This window comes from Mycteria americana, chromosome 5, assembly GCF_035582795.1.
Source record: "Mycteria americana isolate JAX WOST 10 ecotype Jacksonville Zoo and Gardens chromosome 5, USCA_MyAme_1.0, whole genome shotgun sequence".
NCBI lineage: Eukaryota > Metazoa > Chordata > Aves > Ciconiiformes > Ciconiidae > Mycteria > Mycteria americana.
Genome location: NC_134369.1, coordinates 64388325 through 64411965, shown reverse-complemented (window position 1 = coordinate 64411965; position 23641 = coordinate 64388325). Strand labels below are relative to the sequence as shown.

Here is a 23641-nt window from a genome sequence, read left to right as displayed (position 1 = left end):
GCAATGCTGCTGTTATTCTCCAGGCAGTCCTCCCTTGATCCTGTTGAACCGAAGGATGTAATTCCCTAGTTCAGTACCTGAGGAAGGCTGCTGTAGGGCAAAAAAACAATGGCGAGACAACTGGGAGCCAAGAAGGATCATGAGGCTTTATTGTACCTTGCATTAAGCTGCTGAAGACGGAAAAGCTAAGAGGAGCCAGAGGATAGGTCAGGTATGGCAAAAAGAGGCCTTTCTCTGGGAAGCTGAAGGTGTCATGAATCCTCTGCTTCCCCTGGGGTCAAAGCACAAGCAGTAACTCAATGAAGGCCAAAAGTGAGAGAAAAGAAGATGGTGGAGCAGATAGGACACCTGTCTGACCAGCCAGCTCTCTCCTGAATTTACTGCTGTGCACAGATCACCTGTCACTGGGGCCATCCCAAATCTGGTTTAAAACAGGGCTTAAAAACAAGGCAAAGGCTACCACCATCCCTTTAGACTCAGGTTACCAGAAAGCTGAAGGCAGGATCCTGCTTGGCCAAGGCTTCGTCTGCAGTCAGGGAAAAGAGGCAACCCCAGCGAGCCACCACGCTAAAGGTCCAAATCACCTCTGGGAAGCGTCCCCATCCCTCCGCTGACTTCAGAAGCTGAGCATTCAAACTAAATACTGCAGCTAAGTGCCTCACGAGTTCAAGTCAGCGTGCGTGCTGCACACGTCGGCAAGCGTAGCAACGAGCCGCCTTGCTCTGTTTGTGTGCGGGGCTGAAATCCCAGCACGAACTATGCCAACGTAAATCACAAAAGCTCCCACTGACTTCAGGATCGTACCACACAAGCAGCAGCATATTTGTATGAAGTTCAGGACTTATCACTAGTTGCTCCAATATCACCAGTTTAGTTCAAACTGGGAGAGGCTGGGTTACATCAGGAGGAAGAGCAGCTTCCAGAAAATGAAATTGTATTTCTCCTCCTCCTTGGCAGCTAACCACTTACAGCTCTGATTAATCTCATCGTTTGCCTCCTCTCCAGCTTGCAAAGGCCTGGTTTCCTTCTGCTTATCCGATCTCACATACCAGCCCAACATCAGCTATGCATTTCTGATCTCTCTAGCAGTGACGCAGCTGTGAAGGTTAAGATTGAAGTGGGTTTGTGGGGAGAATATGGTTCATTTGACCAACTCATGCAATTGGAGGGAGGAAAGAAAAAAAGACTGGCAAGTTTCAAGGCAGACAAGCAATCTTTTTTATTCCTCCTCTTCCCCGTCTCTCAGACAAGGCTTCTTCTACCAGCTGCTCTGGTTGGCTTGCCACCATCCCACACACAGCATACATACATCTCTCACCGTACCGTTGGATGCCACGCTGCGGTTAACGTACTCCTTCTAAAAAGCATGCTTGGACTACAGTTTGTTAGAAGGGTGCATTAAACGATACAGTGAAAGATCTTTTAATGCCTACGTGGGAGGTTCGCTAAGAAGAAACTGCCAGTGTAACACGTTCTCATCTCTGAGAGCTAATAATAGATAAAAACGTTGCTACCACTGCAGAGATTACTACAAAACTACGCTTTCTGTTTCACGAGGATTAGGCGGCTGGGCTCTGAACACCAACAGTCGACAGAAGGATGGGAGGCAGGAACAGCCAGGGTCCTTACACTTGAAAAGAAAAATGCTCTATTTATACTTTGTGCCAAAAGATTGTATACTCAAATGAGCTGGGGGAAAAAAAAAAAAAAAGTCATTTCAGGTCAAGAATTGGGAAGTGATTCAGCTGACAAACCCAGAGAAAATTTCAAAGTCTAAATAAGATTGTGATTCTTCTGCTAGGAAATATTTTTAAAGATTTACTCAATTTCCACTTCTTAAAAAACTCAATAAATTCACTAACATATCTAACCATGGACTTGAAACATTTAACTTTAAATATTTAACACTTACTTGGAATAATTTTGTTCAACCTAAAATTAAATGCTTGTCAGCTGTATTTTGTTTGGAAAAATATTTCAGTTGAAAGAAAAAGAAAAAATCAGTGATTTGCATAGCTCAAGGGATTGCAGGGAGTCCTTTGCTGTCTCAGTCTTGTCACTCCTCTTGCGTGGCACTTGCCCTCCAGTCGCACCCACGAAAGATGACCTGCAAGTATCAGGAAAAGCTTCAGTATGTGCTGTCTGCTTGGAATATAACTGGCTTTGTATTACAAAAATTACACTCCTCCTCTTCGATTTGCAAAGTACCTGGCAACCCAGGTAACCACTGGCCCGATGCAACTGCTATCCTTGTGTCCTCCTGAAGGTAAAGAACATTCTTCTTGCTTACACAGAGGTTGCTTAGCCTGTGGTGAAGGTGGGTTACAGGCTGTGTTACAACCCACCCTCTTCGAGCCTGCCCAGCTATCCGTGGCTAGGAGGGAGAAACGTACCACCCAAGAGAGGGACCTGCTGTCCATGGTCACTGCTGTGCTAAAGCCACAGGTCCTCTTGCTGAAACCTAATTTCACCAGTGCCTGTGGATCTTTCCTTGTCGATGAAGCGTCCCCAAGTGCCAGGTGGATGCCACATTTTGGGCTTGTTTCTTTTTTTTTTTTTTTTCCTTCCTATGGTTCCTGTGAGTTGGATGTTGACAGAAGCAGAAGCGTTACTGCTGAACGAGCCTTTTCTGGCACTAATTCTTTTGGCAAGTACAGTATTTTCAGTAATTTCTGTTCAGAGGAGGAAAAAAAAAATAGCTTAAGCAGAGTAGAATCCTAGTGAGTACTATTTTCTTACGTTGATTTTTCTTGGCTTCCCTTGCTCAGCCCGTGTCATTCAGAGACCTAAGAAGCCAATGCACTGAAATAAAACACTTTTTCTAGATAACTGCATCAAGCATGCTCCAAGTATCTGCAAGGCTGCATCCAAATGGTTGTACCCCTCCTGAGGAAAGCAACACAGCCAAACCACCGTTGCCCCATGCCAACCCCATCCCACCAGAAAAAGCCGAGACCAGCAGGGCTTTGCTCTCGAACAGTCCACAAAGGCCCTTGTCGAAAAAGGCACGGTCCTCCCACAGCACGGTGTGCGCAGGACCCAGTAGATGAGGGTCTATTGGTAGATCTTCACACGTCAAAAAATGAGAGAACCTGTCTCTCTGATGACTTAAAGTTTTGCTCTAAAGAATGATCCTGCAAACCCTGCTCAAGGCAACGCTTTCTGGTGTTCCCTTCTACACACACGTGGAAAACCAGGCTCTATTTGCCAATGCAGATGAGGATGTTGAAGAGCCAGGCAGGATTGCAGCTGAACACTCAGCAGGAAGATGCACGGAGATCATTACTTTTGCCATCTATCCTTTATTTTTAAATTCTGCCAGATAGCAGCTTTCATTACATTGCAAATAGTTTTAGCCACAGGTCCACTACCTCTTATGTTTATTCAGTCAGACTGTTAAAAATTAATGAAGTGGATGCACTATTGATTTCAAAAGGGCACTTTGCATAGCATCCCAACTCAAATACCACTCAGTACAGCTGGGGAAGCCTGTGGAGAGGCAATATAGTTAGTGTGTAACCCAGCCCTGTATTTTAGAGAACACAAAAAGCCTTCTCTGCAGACACAGCATATACAAACTAAGTTTAAGAAAGGTTTTTAAGAGAGGCAGAAGATTTTTTTAAAATTTAATTATTTTTTTAAAAAACACAAAATCCCTCCCTAAAACTTTAAGCATAAAAGGTCTCATGGTCAAGTACCTAATGCAAAGCTCACCAGGGGATGGGAAGTTTCCCACTGACCCTGTTTAGGGACTCATATTATTCCTTTTTCCCCTTTGCCTGCATTTTAGTTACTGCTGGCAAGCAATGCAATGCTTTTATCAGCTACACATGTTCTACTTCCTATGGAAGCTGTGCTAATGCAGAGGACGTGGAGCCAGAGTCCCACGTGGCACGGAGCAGGGTGGGGGAGGCTGCAGGCACCTGAAGGCTGTGGAGAGGGGAAGGATGAATTAATGTTATTTCAAAAGTGCCAGGAAGGATGCAAAGGTCAGACAGAACTGCAGCAGGGAAGGACAGTGATGGAATGAAGGGAAAAGTCAAAAGAATTTCACAGACACAAACTCCACTATATATAAATATATACATATATATTTATACATACATATATTTATACATACATAAATATATATGTATAAGGTGAGAGCAGAAGTGTAGTATAATAATGTTTTTCTATAATCACATACCTGCTGGGGAAATGATCATATCCAGGCTGGATTTAAGTACCATTGTTAATCATGGCAATGAAATAAAACAGTACTAAAAATTAAATCAAATATCACCATACCATACTCAGAAGTAAGACCACCCTCAGGTGATGGGCACTTGCAGACTTCAATCCTGTAACTACGGGGGCAGGGGAAAAGGGACTCCTGTACTTTAGAGGGATCTGCCCCAGCCATAGGTGTCACCAGGACAGATCCAGTTGCACTGGGAGTCTTCAGTTGCTCATAATTCTTTCATTACACTGTACTTAACACCAATGTAAATGGGCAGTTGAAAAATTTAGTCCACCAAACACATACTCCTCCCCAAATTAACACACGAAATCCAGAATCAGTCACATGATAAAAGAATGATTTATTAGAGCAACTTTATGATAAAATTATATAAAATAACAATTTGTTTTTTTAAAGACGTCCACAATATCACCTTGAAACAAAATGTACAGATACTGCCTATAATCCAAACAAAAATAAATTACCATTCAAAAAACCAAAAGTGGCAAAAAAAAACCAGGGCAGGAAAAACAAATCAAAATTATACACAGCATTTCAAGAGGGTGTGGAAAAGAGAAAGTCATTAATCGATTCAAGTTATACAAACGTGTTTCAGCTTTACTCTCAGACAGCTCAGCTTGCATTTGTGTTGCATGCAAATGGAATGATCCAGTGAACAGTTGAGAACAGCAGAATCAGCAGCATAACAACAGCAGAGAGTGAAATAGGCACAATTCAGCACGGGGCACATCGAAAGTGAACAGGTAGTTCTGTCTGGTCTTTGCAAAAGTTATACACATTTACTGAACTTCAAAAATAGCTAGGGTGATCTGCAAAACAAGAAAAAACTAGTAGAATCTTGCACTTAAATACTTTACACTTTTTTATCTTTTTGTCTCCTCTTTTTTTTCAGTAGGCTGTATGTAAACATTCCACTAGTTGTACCTTTACTAAAATACTTAAAGATGATGCAGACGTTCTTTTCTCCTGGAGCACGACCACGGCATGACGTCACCGCGGGTACATTTAGGTCCTCGCTCACAAAGCTCATACGCATTCTTGCAGGAAGCTACATTCACGCCATCAGAACAGAGTAACAGGTTTTTACATTTGAAAGCGTCGAACTGAGAACATGGTTTTCAAGTATAGTGGAAGAGCTGAGGGCTGGGATTTTGAAAGGTGCTCATGGCGCCGGGCACCCAAAGCATATGGAAACCCAAAAGGACCTGAGCACTTGCTTCCCTAAGACTTCAAAAATCCCACCCTTTGTTACATTTCTTTAGTCAGATACAAAACACATGAAAGCAGTGTGGTACGAGAGTGACCCACAGGTCAGCGTCACCCTACCAAGCTCAACACAAGGCCCATCTGTAGCTCATGGAAGCCACCAGGTATCTTACGCACTGATCCTGGGCCACCCAGATACACCGCTACGCATCTGTTACGGTCACACTGGAGTCACAGAGAGGCATGTTTTCATGGTTGCATACAGTACTGCTTGTAAGAATGAACAATCAACGAAGGAGTAATAGTCAGGTGGCTAGCTCTTTGGCTTATCTGGAGCAGACAAGTGCAAATGGGGGGTACTTCAGAAGCAGTGAATACAAGAAAGAATATGTTGCATTTCATCATTGACTAGCAAAACTGTTTTAAATGCAAAGATCCAAAGAGGAACATTGTGTCAGGACACAGAAGCGTTTTATAGTTTGGCTGAGTCACAAATAAAACAAATCAAGCTGTGCATTCTCCCCCCCTTCACGCACACATTTCCAAATTATAAACAGACACCGATTGTTGCGTCCTTATTAGTCACTTGAAGAGGTACCGTATTTTGCGGGTTGATTTAATTGATGTAAGGTGTCTGTGGGCTCTCTCTCAAGTTCTGAACAGGGCAACCAAGGAAGAAAATCCATCCCTGATGTGTTCATGAATGAAAGAAGAATCAAGCAATTTTCAAGCGGAAGTAAACAGAAGTCCCACCAAGGACATGTTGTAGAGAAACAAAATCCACTAGAGCATAGCCATGAAGATGTGGAAACATGAGTAACAAATAAAGGTCAGATGTCTGAGTAATTCACATGTGTCTACAGCAAAACTGAAACTAACAGCAACACCTTATCTGTGAAGGTCCTTCAACTCCTAGTGAGTTGGGGTAGCACCTGGTTGGTTCAAACCCTAATCAAGAAGGGCTTGAAAAATTGTGTCTCATATGTCAGGAACGATACCACCACTTATGATATTCATCAAGGACACAGTCAGGTATTTCAAGAAGACAGGTCAGAATAAATGACTGAATGAACACATTCAGATAGTGCGTATATTACAGGCAGAAGAACATCAAGGGCAAATTCTTTTTTTATTCTGCAGTCATCTACATGAAATCCAGCAGATTTCTTCATGGAAGAGCATCTCCACACAAGCAGATGAGTCGTATAATCTACTGGAAATCTTGGAAGGATATTTGCACCTATTGTTTACCAGCCAGCATCTTGCACGCTTAAAAGAAACTAATGGCCTGTTGGCATACTCCCATTTTGGGACCAATCCTGTTTCTGCTGAAATTGATAGAAAGCTCCCACTGGCTTCACCAGGAAAGCAATCATGGTCTTTGCTAGTAAGATTAAACACTTTGTGAGCATCCCTATTTATTTAAATTACTTTAACAGGTTCCCACTGTTACAACATTCTAGCAGAAAAGCTCAGGTAACTACTGAAGCTAACTAAGGAATCCACTACCCACCCCAAAATATAAAGTCAGCACACAAGAAGCAGTCAAGCTTGGGAAACCATTGTCACTGGTTAAACTACACACTGTATGAGGGCAAAGTGGAACTCATCTGCTCACCTTTCCCAGTAAACGTATCCTCCGCAGCTACAAAATAATTTATTTACCTGATTACTGTTTACTGACCAGGAAGAATGAAAAAGGAATCGATACAAGACAGAAAAAACTGGGAGCAAACACGTCTGGAAGAGGTCCCCTCAAAACCAAAACTTTTGTTCTTAAAGCCACAAAAAATTGCTTAGTGTTTTGCAGTTTAACTGAAAGACAGAATACAAAACCCAACTTTTTTTAAACAAGGAATTGCTCAGTGCAACTGCACATAATCCTTAGTGTTTCTAGGATTATAACAGACCAAAAATAAAATCCAGACAAAAATACCAAGTGTACCAAGTGCTTGACACTGTTGAATAGTTTCTGAAGAATACCACAGAATGATGGTCTCCAAGCACTTTTGCATTGAAAAAAAATCATAACAGAACTAGCCGTAAAGGTGGAGCTACATTTAAGCCATTATTTTTTCCAGTGCTGTCAAGTGAAGAGTAGTTCACAGCAACTGTGCAATTAAGTTTATTACATGAGCCATTGGAACAGATGTTTTTTCTTAGCAATTAGCTAAATGCAAACATCTTAGTCTTTGGCCCAGCCAAGAGCATTTATAGCTCATTGTAAAAAGATTGTATATTTAACAAAAAAAAAAAAAGGCAGCTTAAAGACAGCATTTGTACCAAAATCATGAAAATTTGGCAAGCTAAACTGTAAAATCTGACTTTTTGTACCTACCCAAAACTTTGGGCCTGAAACATCATCAAAAATAGTAACTGTATTAGTAGTCTTTACATTAATACCATTATTAACTTTTACACTTTCCAAGAGAAAAACAAAGGGTTTATTCTGTCTTATTTTGGTTTTTGGACTGAAAATAAGATGATACACAACTTCAGTGTGGTCACCTTTTTAGGACCGCTGAAAAGGGCTTCTTACACAACTGTACTAAGAGTTTCTCCTAGAAACCCACAATATTGCACAATCATTCTGTTGGATTTGCACGTTGATTCCAACAGAGTTGTAATGCTTCACTTGTACAATTAAAAAAACCCAACCAAACAAAACCAAAACAAATACAGTACCAAAAAAAGTGGTTTTTAAATTGCGCCGCATTACAACTGAATAATTATAAACAGGCCAATACGAGAACACTTTAGCTTCAGCAGTATTGAATGGAGCATATGCAAAGCCTGTTTCCTTATGGCACACTGGAAGAATAAGTGAGTAATTTTCTAAAAATCAGTTTGCCTCTATGCTGAATATGTGCTGCTCCACAGTGCTAGTCTTGTTTAAAAGGCATACACAGACTTTCCATTCACCCTCACAGCATAGATTGGGGTTTTTTTGTGCAACGTGTTAGCAATCTAAACAACTGCTCCACACAAACTGTCCACAAACCACTCATACACAATACTAATGCAACAGTAGATTACAATATGATAGCAATACAAAATATTGTATCAGATCACATATTTCTCTCCATCTGGAATGAAATTTGAATCTTGTAAGCTAGAAGACCCACAGTTCGATTTCTGCGTGTAGTTTCTCATCTGTGCTGGGGACAAAGTCTCCAGTGCGGATCCAGAAGTGTTTGCAGTCCTGACTTTAGTGGCTGTAGATTGTTTTGCAGCAGAAGATGCTTTGTTACTGGCAACTACATCCAAGTTTCCAGTAGGGTCAATGATAGCATTTATGACTGGGGGGAAGAAAAGGGGGGGAAAAAAAAAAAAAAAAGAGACACATACACAGACATATTAGCAGCACTCAACAGAGTTTCTAAGCAGAAGGTTGCTGCCTTCATTTGAAGGCAGCAGAACTGTAGGCAGTACTCGCATTCATTTTAGTCACGATATTTTCTTCATTAATACTTTCAGGCCTAAGCAGCTTTATCAAGCAAAACCTCCCCCCAGCTGAAGCTACAAGGACATTCAATTTTCTGGTTAAATTGGAAAAAACAAACTACAGCAGCCAAATGGCAAGCTTTTAGCAGGAGCCCAAGATGATGCCTATATGTTTTTATATGTCTTTATTAAACTTCTAGATGATGCAAGAGCTTGTCTTGCCTTTTCTATTGCACAGAGCTCTATGTGCAAAATTCAAGTCCAGAAAGCATAGCACAGCTTATTGGCTGAAAGAGCTGCTAAATATTATTTCAGCAGAACAGACCTTTGCCAGTTCATCTTATGGGAATATGCTAATTACCACAAACAAAGCATTTCCACAGCAACAGCTTCCACATTGCAAAAGTCAACAATTTTCTTAAAAATTGGCAGCACAAGACAAATCTACTGTTCATTCCATATGCACTCGTCAGAGAGCACTATGCTAACAAACTAAACTTCTGCATCCTTTCCCAGCTTTCACTGGCAAATCAAGCCGCATTATTTTATTTTGTGCAACTTCCTGGCATTTGAGAGACAAAAAGAACGTTTTACACGACCAACCTTCAAGCTGTTTTTGAACTCTCCTGAGCTCCTTCAGGATAGAACTGATTTCCTAGAAACAAAAGCATGAGAATGGAAAATTAAGCAACAAAATACTCAGCTGACACAGGAATCCAGTCTTATTCCTTCTGTCTTATCTGATCAAGAAGATTCAAAGTCAGTTCCAACCTTGCTTATTTAACAGAAAAGACAAAGCTAGTATCCATCAAGATGATCAGAAGGATGGAACACCTCTCCTATGAGGAAAGGCTGAGAGAGTTGGGGTTGTTCAGCCTGGAGAAGAGAAGGCTCTGGGGAGACCTTATTGCAACCTTTCAATACTTAAAGGGGGCTTATAAGAAAGATGGGGGCAGACTTTTTAGTAGGGGCCAGTTGCGACAGTACAAGAGGTAAGGGTTTTAAACTAAAAGAAGGTAGATTCAGACTAGATAGAAGGAAGAAATTTTTTACGATGAAGGTGGTGAGGCACTGGCACAGGTTGTCCAGAGAGGTGATAGATGCCCCATCCCCAGAAACATTCAGGGTCAGGTTGGATGGGGCTCTCAGCAACCTGATCTAGTTGAAGATGTCCCTGCTCATTGCAGGCGGGTTGGACTAGATGACCTTTAAAGGTCCCTTCCAACTCAAACCATCCCATGATTCTATGATTTGTATCTAGGTGCATCTGGTCAGTGCACAGGGACCTCTGCTCTGCATCATTTCACCAAGTGCTACTACACCACTCAGTTCAGAGCCACAGTGGATTTAGATTTGAAATGCTAGCCAGATTAACTGTAAAAAGGCTTCTCCGCATCCTCCTTAACACCAAATGCACAAAGATATTTGCAGACTCAACTCCTAGACCAGACAAAGCAATTGGCCATGTATATACCGCTGTAGCACCGAGCTACACAGGTCCTGCACAGTTACATGTATGCTTAGCATTAACTGTATTTGCTGGGTCCATTATTGTACTTAAATCCCTACTGGCAGTCCCCATAAATGACAATAAGGGGTCATGAGAGCACAAACACCACCCTAGGGCTGAAGCTTTTTTATTGCCCTGTTATCGAACTGTTACAGGTGAAGAAAACAAACACGCATGAGAAACACCTGTCTACAACTGAAGCTGTGGCAACCACATGGTTGGTGATGCTTTGGTACATGTTTAAATGAGGCCTAATGACCCTGAACTTGAACGTATGTTAAGGGACTGGGTCTTTGAAGATGAATCACAAAGGTAGAGGGGAAGAGTTTGGTGAAACACAACAGCTGGAGGAACTCACTTTGTCCAGCTTCAAACAGCAACAAAACCCAGCAGTTCAACACATGCAAATGGACTAGAAATTTCAGAAATGGATTTGAGAAGGGCCAGAGCTTGTTGTTTTTGTTTCTTACAAAGCTTTCATGGACACAAGCCTTCGGTATTTCACTTCTTCACATGGTCTTACCTTGTTTGATGTCTTCAGAATTGGCACTTCATTTTCTGAATTAATTTTGGCCTCCATCTCCTCCCAGGTCCTTTCTGAGTTTTGAAACAGAATCCTGCAGCACAAGAAGTGGAGCAGGTCTTAAAATTGCCATCCAAAAGCTGCTTGTTTAAAAGACTTAATTATCACAAGATGTGGCAATAAAGGAGATTAGTGGATTAGCAACCAGACAAAGCGCCTTTCAGCTGATTTAGGAACAATCCAAAGTCCTTTCCTAACTGATGTCTTCTAGAGCAACAGGCTTTGAAGAGCTTTCACAAGCCTTGGTGACTTGCAGGCTTTCTAAGAGCCTTGGGACAGGGGAGGAAAGAGGAGACAATCCACCAACAGGAATACATTTTCTGCTAACTCTTTGCACAGGCAACATTTCAAAGTTAAAGCATCAACAGGCATTACAAATCCAGCATTAAAATTCCAAAGGCCAAACACATGAGGAAAAGAGATGGCAAATAATCATGTTACCTCTCGTTCACTACACACACAGTTTCCTACATCGAGATTCCCTGCATCTTGATAACAAGACTTCGCAAGACAACAATGCATTATCTTCCACAAGTAGCAAGCCAACAAACTCAGCAGCAAGTCAACATTTCAGGCCAGGGCTAAAAAGTTACTTACTTCATTTTTTCAGCTAGGTTTTCTGTATTTTCACGGATTGTATGTGATAACTGGGACACCGGGTTCAACATCAGATTGTCAAAGATTACCTAAAATATAAGGGCAGATCAGAGAACTTTTAGCAGAAGTGGCATATTACAAAACTGGAAATTTTTACAGTAAATGATCTCCACTGAAACATCTTCATCTATGGGGATGATATTTGAAGTTCAAGGGAGATTAAGATGACATGCAGCTTTGTTGCAGCACTTTGGCAAAAAGATTAATACTAACTTGTTCAGATTTTTTTTCTTGAGGAGTGTACAAAGACACAGAGTTGTCTGCAGTAAGTTAACTATTTAAGCATTTCTGAAAGAAAAAGCTTAAGACTTTCCAAGTCTCACAGGCACCTCCCACCCAAAAAACCCTCAAAAAGCCAAATCACAATGCAAGAATTCCCACAGGCAGTCTTACTGAAACCATCTCATGTGATTTATATGAGTTCAAGTCACCTTCACAGCCATATAATCCCACCATGTTACATTCTGCTTTATTAAAAACAACAACAAAAAACCCCACCAAACCCCAAATATTAAAGTCCTGTGGTTCAAAAGAGCCCCCAGGCTTCTGCCAGGAAAGCCCATGTCAGCTGGGGGCACTCTGAACCTGCATCTTTTATTCAGCCTTGGCACATCTCTACAGGGGAGTGAGGGATTGCTTCAGGTCAGCCACAGGACAGGATCAGTACCAGTGGCTCAGCCCAAGTTCCCCTCCATCAGCCTGTTTGAGTCACACTCCCTCTCCAGAGCAGCAGAGCGACCGTGCTGCAGCCCAGCTCTCCCTGCTGCCTGCACCACCTCCCCGGAGCCTCTGCCCCAGCTCCTTCTTCTCAGCAGGAGCCAGCAGGCAGAAAGCAAGCAGAAGCAACAGCCGAGTGTTGCATCAGCAGCCTGCTCCTCCGCTCTCTGTCACCATCACCCTGCTACAGCCCTCACTTCAACACCATCCCCAGCCTCAAGTTCAGGCCAGGCTTCCTCACATTTTAGCATCATCCCAGTGATTTCTAGGTTGGAGGGAACAACGCAGAACAAGTGGCTTGCTGGCTGCACACCACGGCACAGCAAGCCAGCCGTGCCACGGCACTCGAGCCCAGCCGCAGAAACTCCTCTGAAGGTCCAGACCCTGCCACTGCTGCTCTATGGGCAGCTCTGACCAGCATGCCCATTGCAGAAAAATAAGGTACCTTTATTGATTAGGAACAACTGTTTTCATGCCATGATTTCTTGCCATTGAACCACTGGTGCTGCAGATTTCAAAGTTGAGATTTTTGTTTTTTTCTTTAAAAGAGCAGTGAAATAGCCTAAGTGGGCTCCGACACTGAATGCCTCCTCCCAAACAACAAATGACCAAGCCTCAGGTTTTAATGGAGTTTCACACAAGAGAGGAAACTTCCAGACAGTATTGGCAAGAAGGGTGATTCTGTTCCTCCTTTTTTCTTTTTTTAAACATTGTTTCTATACCTACAAGTCAGGGCTCTTGAGAAGTCCATTTTTTTTGAGTAGCCTCCTTTGGCAGCTTAGAAAGAACACGTATACATACTGCAGCTTAAAGCAATATCATATATAAAGCAAAGAAAAAGGTGGCCTGCCTCCTCACGGTTTCTCGTCCTTGTTTTTCTTGAGGGATCCTCTTCTCTATTATCGTTCATATTTTGGTCAAAATCCTTCAGTTCCACTGATCCCGGAGGCACTTTCTGGTAGTTCAGACTTGCTTCTGGAATGTGCTGCACCAACTTGGAAATAATGAGTCATTAAAAATTAGTAGGGAAGGAGGCACACAGGCACTCACTGCAGGTATTGCAGATTTTCAGGCAAGCCCCAGAGGAACACTGATTCATTTAAGTCTTGTTCAGACAGGTATGGGTTCCTAAGCAAATTACTAGACCCCAATCCTGCAAGCATCTACCCACTGGAGTCATCCTATGAAACTCAGCGGAGCTATTCCACTTTATAATTTTGAGACTTGAACACAAAGTACATCTTTGCCTTTTTTGTATTTAGGCTAAAACTCAAAAAGGCCCTGTTTTCCCATATCTTATGTTTTAATATATCAATGCAACATTAAAACCACACTAAAATTAATCAGAAACCATTTAGTAACACATGGAAGAGATGAAAAAGCAATACAAAACCACTGATAATGCAAATAATTAACAGGAAGAACAGAAAAGGCAAGACATCTACTCCGGTTTGGTTGACTGACAGACAAAAACTCTAAAAGAAAGGAAGGAAAATAACAGTGACAAGACAGAGATACAAAAATAATGGGATGGAAAGTGCACCTGAGATGGATATGCCAGCCGAAAAGATCTACGAGCAATCTGCGTTAAAACAGAAACAAAGAGATCAATGCTAGTGAATGGCTGTGACAGCAAGTATCAAAGAGAACACATGGTTTGGGGTTATTCTGGGTTGACATTCCCAAAAGCGCATTCCTGAGGACCAGCACTCGATGCCCACCCCCTGCATGCACTGAAACCCATGGAGGTCCTGGTCACCAACCAGTTCTGCAGAGGCGGTCCCGGGCAGCTCCCCAGTTACTTCAAAACAGACTGTGCTGAGTGAAATCCAGCAGCCCTCCCAGCACAGAGAATGGGCTAAACACACAGCCCAGGAGGCTCTTTGGTTGGCAAAGCACACAGCTCTTGCAAGGAAACCATGTGCCATCCAAGGTCCAGGCTCCCCACACTCTATGCAGCAGCACTTGGGTTATACACAGGCAGGAGGTATGAGATACTATGGTACAGGAGCACAACAGCCAAAACGTTTAGCTAATATGCTTCCCTTTTATAAGCATCCTTTCGTGAAGTGCAGAAACAGTAAGTCAGGCTGCTTGCAGTGGTGAAACAGCACCAGAGGGAAGAAGATATTCCTACAGTCCAGCAGTTCTCAGCACAACCAGTTGAAAACACAGTAAGGACAGCATCTGCTCCCCCATCACAAGGAGATTTTCATGGGTGACCTGGTCTGTTCTCATGCTTTCTGTTCTGTCACACTCGTAAGCATTTCCTCTCATCATACCGACACTCATACTGAGTACATTGAACAACAACTTAACAAACATAATTGGGCTCTTAAGTTTCTGCTATATCATTATCAACTTTAAAAAAAGACCAACCAAAAGAATTTCATGCAGGGCTAAAATTTGCAGAAGTGGCCAGTGATTTGGGATGACCCACTTGACTACGCTTGCAGCAGCTGAGCTTTCAGTTTGACTGCTCAGCCCTGCAGAAAGCTGGGTCCTGTAAAATCTACACACCCACAACCCAAGGCATCCCAAACAACCCATGGCTTTGGTAAAGAATCATGAAGGTTTCACCCTTGCTGAACTGTTTTTTTGTTTTGTTTGGGGTTTTTTTGGCTTGATTTGTAGCAGCTCAGTATGCCAAGAATCTAAGTTATTATAAACTATACAGCTGAGGCTACAAAAACAAACAAAAACACCCCAAACATGCACTGGGGAAACTGAAAACCTTCCTAGCAAACATCCAAGCCAACACTGGACCTGAAAGGACCGAACATGAATAATAAGGTTTATATCTAAGGCTCCATCTCAACTTTTCAGAGAACACTCACGATTTTAATCTTTAACCAAGCTTCGTAATAAAAGTAATTTAAAAGGCAATTCATTTGAGGCTGAGAAATGCTGTGCCACACACTGGTCCAAAGTGAAGCTTCTGGTACAGCATTAAACCCTCAAAAGTGATTCCAGCATCAGTACTTATTTTTCCTGCATTTTTCCCCACTTCATTAGAATAGGTATAAAAATTTAGTAGTAGAAAATCAAGAGCTAGCAGAATGGCATACAACACTGCAAAAGCCAGAGCAGTGTAAGAGACAGTCACACACAGCAAACATTTCTTATTCACATACTTCCTTTTATCAGGTGTTTCAATACATTACTATTATAACTATAGTAGCTATTTCTCATCACTATGTCCTTCCCTAGAATATTTAATATAAAGTTGTTTTATTAAAACACTCACAAAATTCACATGCTTAGCATCACACACACTGATCTTCAGTTATTTCCTAGCAACTTCCCTGCATTAAGCCAAAATAATTATTTTGGCACAGATTCAGCAGCACCTAGACTGAGGAAAGTGTGTCCACTGACTCTAGTCCAGTTCCAAAGACAAGATGTGTGTTTATTAAAGCCACATCAGTTTATATTGCTCCCATTCATAAGATGACCCCCAAGATGCACCTTTCAGGATCCCAAGCTATTCAGGATTCAGCTCCACATCTCAGCATCACCAGTAGAAAGTCCTGCTGATTTAACCTGTTCCTGGCTATCGCTAGTATAGGACAGCTCCACTGATGCATGGTGGCATTTTGGGTGTAACTCAAATGGCCTCGCAGCTGCTGGCCCTGCTAAAATCATGGTGCTATCCAACCCTACTTGGAGTGAGTCTAATTAAAAGCCTTTATGGTGGTGAACTGGCTGAACACACCAAAGGTTATGACTCTTGATCTGTCTTCATAGACAGGCTCCTACCACTGCTTCTTTATTTACACCACTGTAAGACCTCAAAAACTGCTCTAGCAGTGGGTACTGCCGGCAGCATTACCTACAGTGCGACACAGCCCTACGTTTGCTCTCCTGGCTATTGCAAGGGGGCTGACTGGCATGTCCCACACAGGGCACGGCAGCGCTGCAAAACCATGTCGCAGAGAAACCCTCAATTCGTCTGGGTTTGAGCAGTCCCGGCTTTGTGATCCTGCCATTCAGCATCACACCCATGTGCTTTGAGGCCCATCATTTTGCACAGAGTAGAAACACTGTGTTTTGTGGGTGTTCTTCCTCTAGCAGAAGAGGACATCCCTCTGCATGAGCTGACGTATGGTCGTACCCTTCAGTGGCACTCAACAAACAGTAGGTACGCTGATTTTCTGGAAGGAAGCGGGTCATTACCAACCCACAGCAAACTTCTGCAAGTCAGAAGTAAGGTAGATTTGTCACCTTAACTGCTCAAAAACAGTAATACAAAAAGGCAGTTTTGCAGGTGTGGCACTTGCAAGGAAACAAAGCAATAAAACACTTTATCTCAGAGCCTGAAGTTATTGCGAAACATATGTGCATTGTGGCTCCAAACAGCCTCAGGAAAAAACCCCTCCCTGAGCAGGCTGCAGTTGACCTTGATTTAACTCAAGCACAGCCACACTCGCCTGATCTTCTGGGTATCTCCCTAAACTTCTGCTTTGCACCTTCAGTGATGAACACAGCAGGGTCACAGGGCCTCCAGCTACTCTCCTGGCAGGGTAGGTAACAGGTTTGGTCCTCAGCTTTGAACCCTGCTTAGGACAGGTCTGCAATTCTCACAACAGTCAGAGACAACAGAGGACCAAGAGGCCCATCTGAACAGCAGATAGAGTTGTATATTTTTTTTAAGCCCATGCTGGTGGTAGACAGGGCAGAATTTGGATTTAAACAGCAGCAAAGGCAAGTTTGCTTTAGCAGCTGGGGCCTCCTGGTGACCTTGCAGCCAAGTTTGAGCTGAGTGCCTGCGCTGTGGCACTGGTGAGCCAAGTTAAGAAATCACCTCTCTCCTCCCCACTCCAGTGTAGACAAACTGTGTTACGCAGTTCGGGAGGAAGCCACAGGTTCGCTCACGAGCTGGAGGACAGCACTCCCCAAGCTAACTGCCTTCCTCCTTGCCCACCTCGCTGGCTGGAGAGCCGAGTCCCTGCCCTCGCCCATCAATACACAGATGGAGGGAAGGGATTCAACCAATACCTGAACAGCGTTTCAACAGCCCTGGCAGAAAGGACAAAACAGAGGTACAAAATACACCACTGATACAGAGCATGCGGTCAGTGCCTTGTCTGAAACAAGGAGTTCTGGCTCCCTGGCACAGCAGCGCAGCACACCCACTCCATCCTGTTCCTCAGATGCAAACTTCAGGGACCAAAGTCCAACTAGAGGCCATGAGATCCTTAGGAAATAATATGACTCCCACCTCTTGCAAGGCTGGCTGTAGCACAGAGGAGGACAAAATAAAGAAACGGACTGCAGTCAATCTTTCTGGTGGTGTTTTTTAGGAGGACAGGGGATGAGGGTTTTTCAGTGCTGCAGCAACTGGGGATGCTGCCCTGGCCTCCCACCACAACCGTACCCTGCGTACTTACTAGTATTCAGAGACAGAGATTTCTGTCATTCAGGATCTTACCTCTTCTCTCGCTGATATGGTGGAAGCAGGAGTGTTGGGCACAGAGCTGAGGGAGGTGCTTGGTCCTGTCCCTGATGAACTCTGTGAGTCCCCATCTCCAGCAACATCATGAATCTCTCGAGCAAGGATGGCCACATCCTTCACCAAGGTTTGGCTGAGCCTAAAGCACAGGGCATGCAGCAGAGCCATTAGAACACGATACAACAAGCCTCATATTCATAAAATATAAAAAGAGCAACCACAAAAAGTTTGTGGGAACTATAACCTCTGCAGAGCCTAGGGAAAGCAGGTTTTTTTGGGGTGCCTTGGCAGGGTGCTGAGGAACACTCTGGCTGCACACAAAATAAATCCACTCCCCTCCTGAACCCAGCTTCTAAGTAGAGATTTGATAAAAAGCACATTCTAGTTACTACACACTACCAGAAAGTATTGGAGACAATCCATAAAGAAGCTTTATGCTATTGCTCCCCCACCCATCCACTCTACTTTTCTTCTTTTTTTTTAATAGAGCACAGTCAATTTTTCTTCTTGGGACTTCTTTGTTTTCCCTTAAAAAGCCTATACAAGGAAAAACGCTTTCTTCTTTGTTACTTAAACAATAAAAACTCAAATTCTCTTTCCTTCTTCCTTGTGGTTTATAGGCTGTAAATCAAAACATGCCTCCATATTCTCTGGAAGGGCTGAGGAATTACCAGGGTAAGCACAGCATACCTTAGAGCGATCTGGTTTTCAGAAACCAGGTCTTGAAACTTCAAGCCCCTTAAGAGGTGTCCAGTTAACACTCAGCGACTGTAGCACTCTGCTCTACTTGCTCTAGACCTCAAAAACAGTTTCTAAGAGTCTGGATTGTTGCTAGCAGAGCTTAAAAAAAACCCTTCAGACCAAAATTAGCTGTTGTGGTAATTCTAAAGAAAAGCTTCTAAGAGAAAAAAAATAATCTTCCAGCTAGCTAGCTTCATCTGAAAGACACTTTCTACTTTAACTTGAAAAACCAAGCAATGTAATAAAACTGTCAGTTCATCAAAACATTTCCCTGGAAAGAAAATGCATAATTGAACTAATAAAAAGCAGTTTGATCTGCCTAAGGTGCCCCCTATCCATGCTGCTTTGGATAGAGCTGTCACCAAACGCATCCATTATGTGATTCACTTACTGTAAACAAGTGGCATTTTCCCTTTTAACTTTCTCTGCCTCCTCTAAACCCCTCCCCCGGTTAATTTGGGAGCAGCAACGGAAATCAGAACTGCAATTACAAAGCAGACTCTGTGACCGAGCCCTGCAATGTGCAGCGCCAGACAAGTCTGACGCAACCATTTATTTATAGCTGCTGCAACCCGAAGCACTCTCCCGTGCTAGGAACGCTGCTAGGAGGGAAGCCAGCGTCTCCCACACGCACACTTCGTGCGGTACAGGTAATGCAGCCTGGTTTGAAGGCTGACACACTTTCTAGCAGCCTGACAGCAACGTTCACACAAGAAAAGCCCTTTCGAGATCAGTGCGGCAAGTGATATGGGTGACGTGGAAATGCTGACCAAAAGCAGACAGAAGACGGCTTCCTCAGTCAAAAGTATTTCAAGTATGGCCAGTACAATGGAAGACCAGTATTTCTGGAAAGTTGGCATAACACAGTCGCATATTAGAGATGTCAAACCTCAAATGCCACTGCTCAAAAAAAAAAAGAATCTATTTGCTTTACTGCTGAGGTCCTCCAGGCAACCATCAGACCACCAGTATACAACAGGTCCCGTATCCAGGGACATCGAGCTAAGCAACGACTCACACAGGGCCCAGACAGATTTTCTTGTTTGGATTCAATTGTGCCAAGCAAAGAGGTTTCTGCCCCGCAGCAACTGCTAACTGCTCCCTCACCGGCTTCAGGCAAAGCAGCTTCAACAGTTTACATATTCAGTCTTGCTAATCCATTTGACTTCCTCTGCAGAGAATTAGGACAATTTGCACCAACCGGTCCATGCACACACAGTGACTTCCAGCAGAAAGCAGAGATAAGCAGGTATAGACAGTTACATCTTTTGACAGACTTAGAGCTACAAGAGGAGACCTGTCCACAGCCTGAACAAGAAACAAACCAAGATACAATGCCCTGCACCTTGGCATTTTCTAGAAAGAAGGCACAACCAGCACAACCTTGCACAGGCTGTAAAGCTTCCTGAAAACCTTCCAAGGCTGAACAAGCCTATGTTCAAGATATGAAGGAGAAGGAGGGCACACAAACAACAGGAGAGAGTGCCTCTCTTTCTACCTCCACAGCTGGGATTGATTTGAACACCAAGAAAAACTCAATCCATTTTCAACATGCGGGTCAATACATAAAGCCCCACCTCACCTGGCTATTTCTGCTATCTCTGCTGTTTGCGCCATGAAGTTGTAGGGGTCAGGGCGGTCATCAAAATCTTCATCGTCATCCGTTTCTCTGCCGTTGTGCTTCTGCTTGCTCAGCCCAGAGCCACGTATCCTTGGTGTTTGTGTGGCTGTTGAAGTATGGGAGCGTTTGTGTTTAGGGGAGCTGTGATTTGAGCCATATTCTTCCTCCGAAGTAGAAGTGTAATCTGAACCCTGTGGTCTCCGCCTTGATGCTTATAAAAAATGAATTGGTTTCAGACTGAGGAAAGTAGTAAATAACTACAAAAGGGCAAAAAGGTAACACAAAACTAGCCCAAGAGCATAAGGAAAGGAGAGTTTCTGTGCAGATTTTAAGTTAAACAGCACATTCTCAGAGCTTATTTCAAAGTTGAGCACTTCTATGGCTTCCATTCACTATACAAATTTGGAGTGGGAAATTCCAATGGAAAAGCAAAATGGCTGTGTTAACAACTCCAATGTAGTAAATTATTACCACAGACTTGGCTTTCCATGCACAGAAGCTCTGTGTATAAGTAGCACACGTTTCAGACTCCTCATAGTCCCACAGAAGTCCTTTTCTAAAAAGAGCCCAATTTTCAAGCCTACAGACACCTTTCCAATTAGCTGCGAGTACAAGCAAAAGGAGGGGTTTGAGTGAAGAACAGACTACAATGCTTGGTGTTATTTGCAAAAGTCCACACGCCCACGTTCGCCTCCTGCCTCACAGTTCACCACTAATCACACTCTATGAGAAAGAGCGTTCACACAGTCAGGACCAGCTTCAATTCCAGGAACCAAGTGGAAGCTGCCCACTTATCCCAACCGGTTCTGCAGCTCTGTAGACACCCAGGTCCTCCTTGCATGGGAAGCATCGAGATGTCCTTATTTGAAAATTGGGCTTCCAGTGTTCGCTGCCTCACTACACTCTCTACGGATACCGCTTCATTCCCTTCCGTCCTTCCCTGGAGAATGAAGACCCACCAAACACAGAACCAGCTGAGTTATTTAAAATTACAACACCTAAAAGCTTCACTGTGTTACCAAGATTATCATAACACTGAACCACTGCAAGTAAATTAAGCCAGCATCATAGATCATACAAACAAAAATAACAAATTTGGCATATAAGATGCAGGTAGAAACTATAGACAGTTACTCTATAGTGAAAAAAAAAGATCCCTAGACATCGCTATCTCAGCTGTAGCTATATAAATGTCTTGGTTTACAGAAAAAAATAAAGTTGCTCATATTCCATCAGTAGAGATTTTTTATTTTGGTTTGCTTTTAAACACAGGCTTAGAATCAAGAGGTCATCCTGTCATTGAACTGCAATTTTAAAATGAAGAGCCTGATTTTCCATCCGTGTACGCCAAGGGAAATCAAAATCAACTCCCTCAGTACCATTCAAATTATGCTGATTAAACAAAATCATGTACACAGAGGAGCAGAGGACACAGGCCCTTAGCTTTCAGAACTGGTAACTTGCATTATTCTGATGTTACTGTGCGTTTCACAGAAAGTTATTTCAGATGGCCTGATAATCTACTGGCATTTCTTTTCTCATGGCCAGGTAGTTCATTCTGTTCCTCCATTAGCAAGATTAGCTTTCTCCCACTGGGAGAGTTGGAAACTAGTGTGGTTAGCTAAACACTTTAAGAAATCCTTGAATAAATCAGCCACATCTGCCTCCTTACTCCCAAGGCTTGACACTCAATGCCTTCAAGGTTTATTGTATCATGTTAAAAAATGTCTTGATGGCCCAGTGCAATGGTTCAGTTTATCAACGTTTCACTTTTGTTGCAAGAACGGGGTGCTAGGCGTTGATTCACTATATCTATAATAGCATTAGTATAGGAACACACATCACACACTTGGTACAGCACAATGAAGCATGAAGTACACTTAATATGAAGTATACTTAGCATGAAGTATACTTAAAGCTTGTGCAAGGTCCACAATCCTATCAAGGAATTAGGAGGTTAGTATTTTAAGAGCAACTAATTCAGAGAAAGGATTAGCACCATCTGCTGCAACTATGCACAAGGAAAGGTGTTAGCATGCTGCTACAGAGCTCTGGAAATCAAAAACCAATTCATTTAAATCAAGAACTGGCCAACACTTATCATTTTTCTCCAAATGATTTGAAGTCTGTGCAGAGGTCCAAAGGCAGACGGAGTGCAAAGAGTGCCTCCTGTTCGGAAAACTCTGACCACATTATTTTTCTTTAATTTTGTTATTGTTTAACAAGAAGTCAGTAATAGCATCATCTCAAAAAAGGCAAGAGAAGAGACTGTACATACTCTTTTAGCTTATTCACATTCTGATTTACATGCATATACAAATGTGTAAGAAGAAAATCATTAAAATAAAAGGGAAGCTAGATGCACTAAAACAATCCAAATCAAAACAAGCAGCAAATAACATTTTTAGCATGCAATAAAAATGAATACTGCAAGAAGGATAATTATTTCAACTGTATGAAAACACAGGAAAAGGACACATCCAGAACTCTAAGACCCTTTACAAAAACACAGATCTGCTGAAAATAGCATCACTCTCAACAGTCCTGAGAAGCCCAGCCAAAGGGGTTCTTCCTGTCCCTTGGCCCCCCATCATTCCTAAAAACTGGAGCAAACAGATCTGCTTTGCCACATCCATGGTACGTCAAGGACTACAGGCATAGACCGGGACTTAGACCAAAGGTGTCGGGGACAATCTCTGATTACCAATTACCATCTTAGAGTTGTCATGTGCATTGTCCCCATCTCTTAATTAAAGGCTGATTTCAATATGACAAATGTTGATATTGCAAGGGTCTGTTGAGTGCACAGCTACAGGGCAAACCTTCGCCTCGTGTGAAACACGACTGTGCACCTGCCTTACCTATGGCAAAAGTGAATGAAAATACACAGTAGTGGGAATCTCTTGGGGCAATCAACGTGTAGCATCCAGCTCCACATCTGCATTTACAAGAACAACAAGGGAACAGCCTTCGCAACACAGGGACATTTACTTCTTGTTCTCCCGTTTCAGATGCCTTCAAACCTGCCACCTGGGACATCAGCTGTGATCAACACCGTTATAAGCTCTCTGGGAGCAAACTATGAATCTTAGAAGTCAAAGAAAAACAGGACAGAATTCCTTGTAGCACTAGAAGGGCACTAAATTCTACCTTTTTAACAGAAAAATGGCTAACATGCTCCTGTCAAATGGCAACTGGTTGTTCAAAAAACAAAGTCACTGAAAAAAAAAAAAAGAAAAATAGCTATTTGCAATATCCTCACAGACAACACCGCAATAATATCTCACTGGGTATGAGAGATGCTCTGCTGCTCTAAACCCACAGGAAATCTCAACCTCTGTACTGCTTGTTAATGCAGACTTTTGTACTCACCGATGAAGCACTTGTATTACTGAGATACCAATCCTTGGCAAACATGTGCAGCCTATAAATCAGAAACAGGGCAACAGAGGAGAAACAGAAAGCACAAG

The 23641-nt window shown here is 42.8% G+C and overlaps 1 protein-coding gene across 4 annotated transcripts in view; it reads right to left on the bottom strand.

Moving 5' to 3' along the window:
* Nucleotides 1–4560: 4560 nt before the first annotated feature.
* CEP170B (centrosomal protein 170B) overlaps nt 4561–23641 on the bottom strand; it is a 61099-nt gene continuing 42018 nt past the window's right edge. For 2 of the 4 annotated variants that reach the window (XM_075503721.1, XM_075503723.1), the window contains 8 exons: nt 20133–20382; nt 17789–17948; nt 13901–13939; nt 13208–13351; nt 11581–11669; nt 10924–11017; nt 9494–9545; nt 4561–8745 (listed from right to left, as the gene is read on the bottom strand). In XM_075503721.1, coding sequence (XP_075359836.1) covers nt 8510–8745; nt 9494–9545; nt 10924–11017; nt 11581–11669; nt 13208–13351; nt 13901–13939; nt 17789–17948; nt 20133–20382 — 1064 coding nt within the window. In that variant the 3' untranslated portion in view covers nt 4561–8509. The remainder of the gene's footprint in view (nt 8746–9493; nt 9546–10923; nt 11018–11580; nt 11670–13207; nt 13352–13900; nt 13940–17788; nt 17949–20132; nt 20383–23641) is intronic. The other 2 variants (XM_075503722.1, XM_075503724.1) reach the window with 1 other exon arrangement.